This window comes from Equus quagga, chromosome 14 (assembly GCF_021613505.1).
Source record: "Equus quagga isolate Etosha38 chromosome 14, UCLA_HA_Equagga_1.0, whole genome shotgun sequence".
Lineage (NCBI taxonomy): Eukaryota > Metazoa > Chordata > Mammalia > Perissodactyla > Equidae > Equus > Equus quagga.
Window position 1 is genome coordinate 1,291,807 of NC_060280.1, and position 14,107 is coordinate 1,305,913.

At 42.2% G+C, this 14,107-nt stretch overlaps 1 protein-coding gene across 2 annotated transcripts in view; it reads right to left on the minus strand.

Moving 5' to 3' along the window:
- Positions 1-14,107, minus strand: part of DNAJC24 (DnaJ heat shock protein family (Hsp40) member C24) — a 59,064-nt gene that overhangs the window by 1,818 nt on the left and 43,139 nt on the right. The window contains exon 3 of one of the 2 annotated variants that reach the window (XM_046637849.1): positions 2,923-2,991. The exons of the other annotated variant lie outside the window; for it this stretch is intronic. Within the exon in view, the coding sequence (XP_046493805.1) occupies positions 2,923-2,991 (69 nt within the window). The remainder of the gene's footprint in view (positions 1-2,922; positions 2,992-14,107) is intronic. 2 annotated transcript variants of the gene reach the window in all.

Sequence of the window (14,107 nt, forward strand, 5' to 3'; positions counted from 1 at the left end):
CACGCTATTTGAAGAACCCTCACTCGAATATGTAAACACACACTATGGCGTTTTTCTTTGGTCTGATTTGTGAATAACAGGACAATCAGTGGAGTGAGATGCCCAAAGTGGGCAACGTGGTGCCACGCTTAGCTTAATGGTGGGGATTTTATTCAGTGTATCATCTTCCTGGGAAGTTGAAACGCTCGTGTCCTTTAACTGAAAGAACCTCTGATCCACTGGTCATTCCAGTTTACTGTCACTGAGAAGTCACTGTCAAAGAAAAATAGTTACTGGGGCTGGTCGGGTGACATAGTGATCAAGTTTGTGCACTCCACTTCAGTGGCCCAGGGTTTGCCTGTTTGGATCCCAGATGCAGACCTACACACTGCTCATCAAGCCATGCTGTGGCAGGGGTCCCACATAAAATAGGGGTAGGTGGGCATGGATGTTAGCTCAGGGCCAATCTTCCTCAGAAAAATCAAATAATTACTGATCACATTATTTTACTACTGTCATAATTTTTTTTTTTTGAGGAAGATTAGCTCTGAGCTAACTACTGCCAATCCTCTTTTTGCTGAGGAAGACTGGCCCTGAGCTAACATCTATACCCATCTTCCTCTACTTTATATGTGGGATGCCTACCACAGCATGGCTTGTCAAGCGGTGCCATGTCCGCACCCGGGATCCGAACCAGCAAACCCCGGGCCACCAAGAAGCAGAACATACACACTTAACCACTGTGTCACTGGGTCAGCCCCACTACTGTCATACATTTTTATTAGGAATAAATGAAGTAAGCCTTAGAAGACACGATTTCCTGCCATCAGATATCTTCAATCAATTCTCAAACTTCATTTTTTAACACTTAGAGCTCATCATAGCCAGTAAAATAAGAATGAAAGAAAGTGGGAAGAAAGAAGAAAAGAGAAATTCAATTGCTTTGTATTTGTTCTCTAATCAAGTTCAGCCTTGGAAAAATCAGCAATTAAATAAGCCAACTTTACGTGTTTGTTTTTTTTTTTTAAATCAGTAAGGAAAATGTGAATTCATTCACCCAATCCTGATTTTTATTTTTCACCACAATGCCTTTTTCTCCATAAAGAAAAATAATCTTGAATTAAAAAATGTTGGCATCTTCCCTGAGCCAACATATATATGTAGTGGAGCATGCTTTCAAAGTGAATTGTTTTGTTTTTAAATTGTCTAAAAATGTACATATTCTAAGCACTGGTTTCCTTAAGCTAAATCTCCCTCTTGTGTTTTTGCCACCTCAGCAAACACTGAGAAACAATGAGGTGACGTGCTCGTCAGATGCAGAGGCCACCACGGGCCACCGTGGATTTTTGTCGTAGATGATTCCAAAAGTTAATGCTCACTAAAAATGCACATCTTGCTCAATTTCTTCTTATATTATTCTACAATCACCTAACTCAGTGATTATCTTCACAGAACTCATTTAAAATATACCAAGTGAAGCCAAACGAAACAACCAAGTTGCACACCGACCAACTAGAAGGGGAAACGGGAACTTCAGTCTCACAAGTTCTGCGGGGCTGCCTTTTAAGCGTAATCAGATGCATCATTTTACAGTGTCCCTGGATCAAGAAGCTGATGGGTTTACTTTAGGGGGTCTCAAGGACACCAGCATGCTTCTGATAACACCTGTACGTTGTGGATTTCCTTCAGTGTCTTGGCATTTTCACTTGTATCAGAAAGCTTATATACTTGTTGAGTGAACAGATGCTTGAACCAGAATCCATATTCTTAATTTAAAATAAAATCTTATATTAATTATATTTTTAAAGGGTTACTGAAGAAGGAAAAATTCTAAAAACCAGTTTTCACATTATCAGGAATCATCAGTAAACAAATGTATGAATCATAGCAACTACAGGAAGAACTAATTTGTCTAATAAGAGATTAAACACACACACACTGATTGGCAAGGTAGCAATACTGTATTTTCAAACAACACACTCTGCTGGGCGTCTCTGTGATAACGTGTTGCAGTCCATCCCCGTGCCAGCAGTGAACGCCTGTGTCACTTGTGTCACAGCAGCAGCTCTCCCTGTCTACCCTGATGAAGCGGTCACCACCACTGAGAGCCCCAGTCACAGAGAACCTCCAGCTTCCCAACCATCCACTGCAAGGAAGAATTCCTACTCTAGACTCATTTGGCGGTTTAGGAGCAGAGTGGCCCACAGGCAAAAGCACGATTCCCCTCATACGTCAATACAACTTGTGACCCAACTTCCTAAGAGCACTAAGTTAAGAATCTGCCATTAAAAATATTCCAGTGAACTGTTTCAGGAAAGATGGGCTTATCTTCTGCCTATCCACACTCATCCATAAGTTTTTATAAACCACTAGGGAATTTGCACCCCAGGCTGAACAATAAAGTTATAGGGTTAAAAGTATATAAAAATTCTAAGAAATAAGATTTGCTTCATTTGCCCAGAATAACATGAAAGTGTGGTCCTGATGGCTTCCACTTAGTAGAAGGCATTTTCCCAACGTCATGTCTAACCAGAGCGATCCACAGACCACCAGAAAAATGGACAAATTAGAGTTAGGTTTTAAAATCCCAGTAACAGGACAGAAAAAACCATGAATTCATGGTGGCTAAAGGGAGTGATGATTCTTCTCTTCCTCCTAAGACATAATCAATGTGAGGATAAGACCCCAGCTCCAGCTAGTACAACATGACCTGAAAAGCCTGCCCTGACAGTTTATGATTCCACAGAGAGCAACAGAAATCCTAACAGGAGTTCATCTCAACATCAACAGAAGAGAGGTGGAAAAAGTGATCCTCTTTGACTTTATTTCCCTTATTACACAGATGGAGAGTAAACCAAGTAGTTTAAAAAAGAAAACTTTATGAAACCTTCCATACCTAACATCTAATTAGAGCAGGCAAATAACCAGAAATGAGTCATATACCTTCATTCCAAGACATTTCTTCAAGATATACTTGAGCATCTACTGGTCCCAAATTTCTTAGATCATCTTCTGTAAAATATAAAATGAGACACTTAATTTTGATACTTTAATCATAAGCATGAAGAATGCTGAGAAGGCACTCCAGCCTGGTCCTACAATTCTAATTTACTTACCATTTAAAAACTTAGCTTATCAATCAGGCAAATAAAAGAAATAAAAGATATCAGAATCGGAAGGAAGAAGTAAAACTGTCTCTATTTGCAGATGACATGTTACAGACAATCCTAAAGACTCCACGAAAAACTGTTAGATCTAATCAACGAATTCTGTAAAGTTGCAGGATACAAAATTAACACCCAAAAATCAGTAGCATTTCTATATACTGACAATGAATTTTCTGAGAAAGAAATTAATCTCATTTATAATAGCATCAAAAACAATAAAATACTTAGGAACAAATTTAACCAAGGAGGTGAAGGATCTCCACTCTGAAAACTACAGGACACTGATGAAAGAAATTGAACAAGATAGACATAAATGGAAAGGTAGCCCATGTTCATGGACTGGAAGAATTAACATTGATATAATGTCAAAACTACCAAGAGCCACGTATAGATTCAGTGCAATCCTTATCAAGATTCCAGTGGCATTTTGTGCAGAAGTAGCAAAAACACTCCTAAAATTTATATGGAAGCACAAAAGACCCCAAATAGCCAAATAAATCCTGAGAAAAAAGAACAAAGCAGGAGGCATGATGCTTCTTGATTTCAAGCTATACCAGAAAGCTACTGTCATCAAAACAGCGTGGTACTGGCATGAAAACAGACACATAGACCAGTGGAGTATAACTGAGAGCTCAGAAATAAACTGGAGCATATATAGTCAACTAATATTTGTCAAGGGAGCCAAGAATACCCAATGGAGAAAAGACAGTCTCTTCAATAAATGGTGCTGGGACACCTGGATATTCACAGGGAGAAGAATGAAACTGGACCCCTATCTTACACCACTCACAAAAATTAATTAGAAATGGATTAAAGACTTGAACTTCAGATCTGAAACCACGAAGCTCCCAGAAGAAAACACAGGAATAAAGCTCCTTGACATGGGTCTTGGTAATGATTTTTTGGAAATGACGTCTAAAGTACAAGCAACAAAATAAAAAATAAACAGTGGGAGCACATCAAACTAAAAAGCTTCTGCACAGCAAAAGAATCCATCAACAAAGTGAAGACCTATGGAACGGGGAAGGATATTTGCAAACCATATATCTGATAAGGGTCAATATCTAAAATATATAGAGAACTCATACAACTCAATATAAAAAAAATCAATTAAAAAATGGGCAGAGTATCTGAACAGACACTTCTCCAAAGAAGATATGTGAAAAGCCAAGAGGTACATAAAAAGATGCTCAGCATCACTAATCATTAGAGAATTACAAATCAAAACCACAGTGAGATATCACCTCACGCCTGTTAGAATAGCCACCATCCAAAAAGACAAGAGACAACAAATGTGGAGAAAAGGGAACACTTGCGCACTGTTGGTGGGCGTGTAAACTGGTGCAGTCACTATGGAAATTAGTGTGGGGGATCCTCAAAAAAATCCAAAATAGAAATACCATGTGACCCAGCAATTCCACTTCTGAGAATATAGTCAAAGAAAACAAAACACTATGTTGAAGAGACATCTGCACCTTCACAGCAGCAATATTCACAACAGCCAAGACGTGGAAACCACCCAAGTGTCCACTGACAGGTGAATGGACAAAGACACTGTGGTAAATATATGTACAATGGAATGTTATTCAGCCATAAGAAATGGGGACATCTTACCATTTGCGACAACATGGGTGGACCTTGAAGGCATTATGCAAAGTGAAATAAGTCAGACGGAGAAAGACAAATATTATATGATCTCACTTATATGTGAAATCTAAAAAAAAAAGAGAGATCAAACTTTTGGTTACCAGAGGGGAAGGAGAGAGGAGGGGGCCTGGAGGAGGGGCCAAAAGGTAGGAACTTCCAGCTGTAAGATAAACGAGAACGAGGGAGGGACTGCAGCACACGAGGACCAGGGCTGACACGCTGTAGGAGGCAGACGGACGGCAAGACAGCAGATCCTAAGAGTTCTCATCATCAGGAGAATTTTTTCTTTTTTCTTTCTTTTCTTTTTATTGTATCTGTATGAGATGATGGATGCTGGCTGAACCTACTGTGGTAATCATTTCCCAATAAGTGTAAATCAAACCGGCATGCTGTATGTGTGAAACAGTGAGGTATGTCAGTTATTTCCCAATAAAACTGGGGGGAACCCCTAGCTTACTGTTTTTGGCAGCAGTTTTAAGGCTATCTGACTTCAGGTGACTAGAAAATCCAGAACATATCACTTCCTAGAAACTTTAACAGTCAAAATCTATCCTATTTTTCACACATGTGCAACATGTACAACCATGAAGTTGGTTTTGATTATTTCTTGGGATCAACTAGCGACCTCTATTTTGTGAGAAATAGGGAAATTTTTGTCAGATAAACTATACAGTCATGAATCGCTGAACAATGGGATGTGTTCTGAGAAATGCGTCGTTAGGTGATTTGGTCCTTGTGTGAACACCATAGGGTGCACTTACACAAACCTAGATGGTACTGCCTCTACGCACCTAGCCTGTAGGGTAACAATCTTATGGGGCCACGGTCGTATATGCCGTCCGTCGTTGACTCAAATATCGTTATGCAGCGCATGACTGTATCTGTAACTAAGGAAGGCAGCAGGCAGCTGGGCAAAAATAACTGTATTTGAACCTTAGCTGTAATATTTTACTAGCTTCCAACCTTAGGTATATCGAGTTATCTCTTCCTTATCTACTTCAGAAGGGTTCCTACCGACTTGAACTGTGTCCCCTCAAAATTCCTATGCTGACGCCCTGACCTGCAATGTGACTGTATGTGGAGACAGGCTTGGAGGTGATTAAGGTTAACTGAGGTCCTAAGAGTGGAGTCCGACAGAACTGGTGGCCTGATAAGAGGAGGAGGAGGCAGGTCTCTTCCCAGGTGCACACCCCAAGGAAAGCATCCTATGAAGACAAGAGGAAGAGGCCGTCTGCAAGCCAGGAAGACAGGCCTCACCGGGAACCGTACTGACTGGCACCTTGATCTGGGACTTCTCAGCCTCTGGAACTGTGAGAAATAAATTTGTCGTCTAAGCCCACCAGGCTGTGGAATTTCGTCATGGCAGACAGAGCAGACTAACACAAGGGTGTTCTTTCATTCAAATGAGATGAGGCTCAGAGTGCTTTAAAGACAAGCTCTGACCAATGTCAGTCGTCTCAGGGGCTATGAGTCCTCTAGCTTTTAACTGCTTGCAAGAGAGCAGTGGGTAAGTTAAAGGAAGAATTACTTTAAAATATTTCCGTAACCCTACGACACAGCTGTGTGGTGTTGATGTTCCATTGCTCTTTCTTGGGCCAAAGTCTTCCCTGCAGACGGAAGGTGCACAGAAGCCTGGAATTCCACCTAAACTTGGTAAGTGTAGGTCCAGGTAGTGTAGGCATGTACTCTTGCTTAAATCAAGCGTACTGTGGGACAAAGAAGTGAGTCCGAGGGAGAAACACCTGTCTTTGTCCTTGAAGGAACGGTCTCCTTCCTGGATGCTCTATTGTTCTAGGAGGCAGTGCCTAAAGGAGCGGCTCAAATCCACCCCCACCCCAAGGAAAGTTTCTACAGCTGTCTCACTAGTCTCTTGTTCACCTGCTGAGAATGCTTCCCTTTGTTCTGTTGTGTGAATGCCTGCAATTTAATTATATTTAATAACTGCCTGTTCAAAATTTATTGGTGAGTTACACAATTTTAAATAGAGGAAAAGATTATACAATATTTGGAACTCACTATGGTTTTCTATTAAGGCACGTCAAGTTCCTATCACTTCATATCTCCTGGGTACCAGCAGTCTATTGAACTGTTCCCAGATCTCGAGGCAGAGACTCCGCCCGGTGCTCAGGGGTGGCTCCTCCGTCGCTATGCCTGCAGAACAGCTTCTGCAGAGTCTGTCAGCAGGCAAAGTATTTCTGAACAAGACAATTTCCACATTCTATATAAAGCACGCTTGGCTATAGTTATTCCATATTCCTATTTAAAAAAAATTCTACCTAAAAGTCTCATATAGATGGAGAAAAAAAAATCTAATGTTCCAGTTTCCTACTCAGCAGGACCAGGGAAGCGTGCCGGAAAGGGGAACGGCAATTGAGGGATAGGGGAACCAGCGCTTAACAGACTCTGTTTAGGGAAACAAGCGTACATAATGTGCAGTCAAGTCGCCTACATTCCAGGCTATCTTGCAGGTCTCTCAGGTCATTCTGAAGTCATCTAAAGCAAACCAGACACGGCCGCGGTGACAACCAGACGCAGAAGCCTCTCACCTGACCCATCTTGGACACTGCGATACACGATCGCACAGAGACAACCCATTCATATATACCCACTGCGCCATCTGCATTTTAAAATAATCAACGAGGAGCAACTGGCAAATAACTGCTGGGCACGTCAGCTTCGCGCTGTTCACCTCACGCACCCTGTCCCGCTTCTCCGCTGGCAGCTCTGGCTATTCTCACCAGTTCCTACCTCATACGAAACCCTTTCTATTATTCCCCCTACTCAAAACCGTGGCTTTACATTTTTCTTCTTCCTTCTTTATGGACAGGAACTTCAGGGTAGCCACTCATTTCTTAGCTGAAAGATCAGCTTAGATCATATCGCACAGTAAAAGGAAGAACAGAATGCAGAAACGGTTCGTACTTTGCCCAGGTCAGAGTTAAAAGGAGTCTATTAGAATGTCCTCGTTTCTGTGGCTAAGCATCTATGTGTTGACCGGATTATTCAATACTCTGTGCACACAGTCTGCGTTTCTGGGGGGATTCTGGTTTTAAAACTCAGCGTGTGACACAAAGGAGAACACACTGTATGACTTCCCATTACAGGGAATGCAACAGGAAAGCTGGCTCGCGGTGCTGGGCGTGGGGGAGGGGGGATGGAAGGGGTCGCAGGCCCCGGCCACTGCTGGAGGGCCGCGTGTCTGAAGCTCCACCAGGCTGCCCTCGGGACTGGTGCCCTTCTCTGTATGCAGGATGTGTTTCCATAAAGTTTAAAAGCAGTGCCTTGAGACTCCAATGCTACATGTTTTAATAGAAATGAGGAAAGAAAAGTGGAGGAAAGAAATTAAGAACCTCATAAGAAAGGATGGTAACCTAAGAGCTTCTGAAAAAGGCTGGGGCAATTAACTCAGGAGAATGGGATCCCTGGAGAAGTGTATAATGAGCCCAGGGAACAGACGAGGGAAAGGTGGATGTAAGTGCGGGGGTGGGGAAGGGACCATGTCTTTTGTTGAGAGGCAGGTGTCCAGGGAGTGGGGCGCAGCAGCCCCCCATGACTACAAGGAGGGAGCACCAACAAATCAATGGGTTTTTTTCTTTTTAAACAATGATCTCTGCTTGTCCACCATTGCAGCTATAATTAGAAAAGTTAATTCGTCCCTAGTCCTTAAAGTAACTCACAGGGACTCTGGAATTAGCTTTGATAATTGCCTACTCCTCAGTCATGGCACCTGCAGAGCAGATACGTCTGTTTTCTTTTGAGTATTACACATTATAAGTATTTCTGCTCATCACAATGAAACACACTAACAGGCATCTCAAAATGCAACTCCCATCTCAAAGTTTTCCTGTTAACATGAAACTACGAAAAATGCTGAGAAAACACAAACTGATTTAATCAAAGTGATTTAGGGAAAGGAACAGATCCAAGATTTCAATCTAGAATCTTAGCTACAAAATGGTAATAGTTCAAACCAAACCAAACCAAACCAAACCAAACCAAACCCCAGCCATTTGGAGAAAAACAGATTTCTGGCGTCTGTGCTCTCTCCTGAGCCCAGCGACAGTACATGGCCCTGATTCTTCCGAAGTGAACGGGCTCAGCCTTTCCAGGGTGTGCAGGAATGTCGAGGCCCGGCCACACCCTGCACCGTGCTCACTCACTTAGTCCAACATGGAGACGAGAAAAACTTCCAAATTGACTTACATAGTGAAAGTCTGAAGCACTATGGTTGGAGAGGATTCCCGAGGAATGTAACGATAAAATAAAACACTTTATGTGGTTACTTGAAAAAGAATCTTTCCGCCTTTAGAAGCGCAGGCCCTTCTGACCTTGTGTCCTAGTGGCTCGGTCTGACAGCAAGAGGTGAAAGGATTCTGTGCTGATTGTCTCACGGCGGGATCTAAGAAAACACTGGCCGGACTCATCAGAGAGGTTTATGAGCCTGCAATTCAAAGAGATTAAAAGGAAAATCTAGGGAGATTCTTTGGCACTGAAGAATACCATTAAATAACCATTAGCAGCTTGGGGCGGCAAAGCCCACGAGAGCTCTCGCTGGGTCATTCACAGCTTTCTGAAAGAGGAAAGGATTTTTCAGCTCCATTTGGGAATCAATAAATATTCCTTACTTCTTACACGACAATGGAATTCCAGTCTTTTTAAACTTCCTTCTAATGACAGTAAAATTTATAAAACAACTCTGTTTCCTGCCTAAATAATCACTCTTCCTAATCCCAAGAAACCTTTTCTGACTGTAGCTACAATTCAAATTAATAAGTAAAAATAAATAAACAACAGTGACAGAAAGCCTCAGGAGAGGAACTTAACCTTACTCAGTGTGGCTGAGACACCAAAAGGCTCACTCGACCCAACAGTGGCCACAGCTCTGCCCGCCACTCACGAGTGGCCACGTCCTGCTACTCAAGCGGCAACCCCACATGCTCTCGATTAGCAGTCAGTCCAGTGTATTTATTTTTATGACATTTAAAATATGTAAAGTTTATTTCAAACTTGAAGAGGTCATCTGTGTGTGTTAAAAGCAAACAGCAGTGTTTTCCTTTAGGTCTAACTTAGGACCTCCCTTTTTAAAACCAAGTAATTAATTTTGAACAATCCCCTCATTCTCAGAAATCATTTCACTACACATAATTAAGTTTTGCATACAGGAAATAACTTGAAGGTAATCAGTTTCCTTGTCCTTAAGAGTCTCTGTTCTTGGAACAGTGTCTTCCTTGACAAGATCAGAATCAGGCAACACTTAACTTGAAACCTGCTCATTAAATTATAAAGATCTATACTCCCTTTCCAGATGAAATTAAAGAGTCACAATTGCAAAGCTTTCCATCCCGAAGGAAAATGACAAACTTGGGGTTTCATTATGAGCTGAAGAATGCGGAGCTGTTATAAACTGAGTGTAAACCCAGTGCTCATGAGAGGCACCAAACGACACCCAGGATGGGAGTCAGGTTTCAGTGCAGGGCTCGCAGGGCAGCAGCAGGGGGAGGCCTGGCCTCTCCTTCTGACCCTCAAATATGCCTCATTCTTGACTATTTGGAACTAAAAACAGTAGGTTGCTCACATCTATTCAAAACTTGGCAGCCCAGCATGGTGATTAAGAGTCAGAGAATGGCTTTCAATTCCCCTCTATCGATTACTAGCTGGGTGACCTCAGTGCAGGTAACCCCTCGGAGCCTCAGACTCCATCTTTGGAGAACAGGTACCAATATCTTCCTCACAGGTTGTCAAACAATAAACAGCAGCTGTTTAACTGTCACTATCAGCTCAACATGTCTGTGCTGACCTGTCTACACCAGACCAGGCGCAATGACAAACCCCATCCATTATTACAGGGGCCCCAGGGACCACAGGGCCCCGTCTGGATTTATAAGTGTTAACAGGTTGGAGGTACTTTGCCCTTGTCAGTCCCATTAAAACTGACCCATTATTACCAAAGCCGTAGTCCATATAATTATTTAGTCCTTCTCAAGCATCAAACAGAACTGGAAGATGGGAACCACAGAAAAAACACCTCAAAATAATTTGTGGATTAAATTCAGAGAGTAGAAATGATGGTGGACTAGAATGCCAGGGAGGGGTGGGATGGGAGGACTTGAGTTGAACAAGGACTAAGCTGTGGAGAATGAGAACGGGAAGGGGTCTGAGTAATGGCAAACTGCACATGCAGGTGTGTGGGACCCCTACATGGACCAAGCGAGAAGATTCCCATCAGGCTGGGAACTGGTGATAAGGTGGGAGGAGTAACCAGGGACAAACCTAAAAGCTCCTGCCCCATTTAAATTCCAGGTAGAAGAGCAGCCCTGATGGCCTGGTGGTCAAAGTCCAGCAGCTCCGCTTCAGCCGCCCGGGTTGGGCTCCTGTGCACAGAACCACACCGCTCGTCTGTCAGTAGCCATGCTGTGGCAGTGGCTCACACAGCAGAATGAGAAGGACTTACCACTGGGATATACAGCTATGGGGAGGGAAAAAAAAAAAGAGGAAGATTGGCATCAGATGTTAGCTCAGGGGGAATCTTTTCCAGGTGACAAAAGAGAGAGGCAATTCTAACGAAATTTTTAAAAAGAAAAATAAATAACCTCCAGGTGAATGGATGAAGGTTGTGTTGGGGAGGGGTGGTTATAAAAGCTCTCACACAGAGGAGTGAGAACACAGGAAGCCAGACCAATCACAAGGGAAGGGACCGTGGGAGAAGGCCAATCAGCAGCCACGGAAGTAAGCGGGGTACACGCTGTAATGCGGGTATGGACAACATGTAGCTGTGAGAATACAAAGATCACACGGGAAAAGAACATTAAATGATCTGAAAATATTTGCACATCGTTTTTCCAACAAGGGGTTGATCTCCAAAATATATAAAGAACTCATGCAATTCAACAATAAAAAAACAAACAACCTGATCAAAAAATAGGCAAAGGATATGCAGAGACATTTTTCCAAAGAAGATATACAGATGGGCAACAGACACAGAAAACGATGTTCAACACCACTAATTATTAGGGAAATGCAAATCAAAACTACAATGAGATAGCACCTTACACAGGTCAGAATGGCTATAAATACCAAGATAAAAAATAACAAATGTTGGAGAGGATGTGGAGAAAAGGGAACCCTCATACACTGCTGGTGGGAATGCAAACTGGTGCAGCAACTATGGAAAACAGTATGGGATTTCTCAAAAAATTAAAAATAGAAATACCATATGATCCAGCTATCCCACTACTGGGTATTTATCCAGAGAACTTGAAGTCAATGATCTAAAGAGATTTATGTGCCACTATGTTCACTGCGGCATTATGCACAACAGCCAAGCCATGGAAGCAACCCAAGTGCCCTTCTACAGATAAAGAAGACGTGGTATACAGATACAATGGAATACTACTCAGCCATAAAAAAAGACAAAATTGTCCCATTTGCAACAACATGGATGGACCTTGAGGGTATGATGTTAAGCAAAATAAGCCAGACAGAGAAGGACAAACACTGCAGGATTTCACTCATATGTAGAAGATAAACACATTGATAAAGAGAACAGATTAGTGGTTACCAGAAGGGAAGGGGGTTGGAGGTTGGGTGAAAGGGGTAAAGGGGCACTTATATATGGTGATGGACAAAATTAGACTACTGGTGGTGATCACGATGAAGTCTACTCAGAAATGGATAAATAATAATGTACACCCCAAATCTCACAATGTTATAAACCATTATGATCTCAATAAAATTACTGGGGAAAAAAAAGAATGTCAGCACTCATTTCTAATTCTTTGGTCGTATACTGGGCAATGCAGAAGTACTAATAGTATAATAAGAAGCAAAAATTTCAAGTCTGAGGGAAAAAACAAGCAATGAGAAAGGGGACCCAGTTTTGGTTTTGGACCCATTGATTTTAACTGGGTCAAATACCTGAGTAGAAACGGAAAGAGAGGTTAAAGTTGGAAACACAAACTTCCTAAATCCTACATTTTCTCCATTATTAAATCAGAACTCCAATGATGTCCAAGTATACCAGGATTTTAACCATAGTCTTGCCCATAGGTTTCTATAGCTTTATTTCAAACCAGCCAATTTTTTTTTTTTGAGGAAGATTGACCCTGAACTAACTACTGCCAATCCTCCTTTTTTTTTGCTCAGGAAGACTGGCCCTGAGCTAACATCCGTGCCCATCTTCCTCTACTTTATACATGGGATGCCTACCACAGCACGGCTTTTGCCAAGCGGTGCCATGTCTGCACCCGGGATCCAAACCGGTGAACCCCGAGCTGCTGAAAAGCAGAACATGCGCACTTAACTGCTGCACCATTGGGCCGGCCCCTAGCCAAATTTTTAATTCAAAATCATTGAGAAATTCTCTTAAGATATATTTTCACTGCAAAAACAGTTATTTGCATTCAAGTAAAAGTAACATAATGTGAGTAGTCACCTTCTTGTGACAAATAAGATGGAGCAGGAGGACCCCACAGAAAGTTTTATCTATACTTGCTTCTCCCTCTGAAGAAAATGCCACTCCCGAACTGTCTACACGGATTTTCTGCTTCATTTCACACACTTACTTCTCCCAGAAATAGTCACCAAAAAAACATGCCCCCTGATGCTTATCTTCAAGTTTTACCTGAAGCACATTTTTACAGCCAATTTTCAAATTCCTAAAATCAAATGGAAATACTGATGTGACCATAAATGGAAACCCTAATCTGACTCACACAGTATTTTCTAAGGGTCAGTTTTAGGACTTAATTTACACAAACATCTACTGGCCTGAAGTCATTATCCTAACAGTTGACTCAAATTCATATTATCTGCATTTAAAAGTATTATCTCCCATCTTAGGGAGCTAATCAGTCTTTAGCATTAACTTGCTTTTCAGGGAAGATTGTTATGTTGAGCTTAAGAAATTACATGTTGAATCTGACACACACATGTTGGTGGGGCTTTAAGACACGTTACTCATTCGGTCCAAGATTGACCTGCTTGTCTCCCATTGTCAAGTGTGTATCCTAACAGAGAGGTGAAGTGAACCGTACAGCACAGCGCCAGAAATGCCCTCTGCACCGCGCTGAGGGAGAGGAGCCGACCAGCTCTGAGCAGGCACTGACTTCACAGGGTGTGGTCCCGCGCGCTGTGAGCCGGCCGTTTCAAGTACCCAAGTACTTGGTCAGTGCTGTAGCGTGAAGCCTCCACCCGAGGGGACCAAGATATGTCTTAATACAAAATCACAGACCGCCAAGGGTTCCAGACACAACCCACTTGTTTCTTTAAAACATGCCATGTGACTGACTTCATCTGAAGGTTTGTTCCTCTCCAGG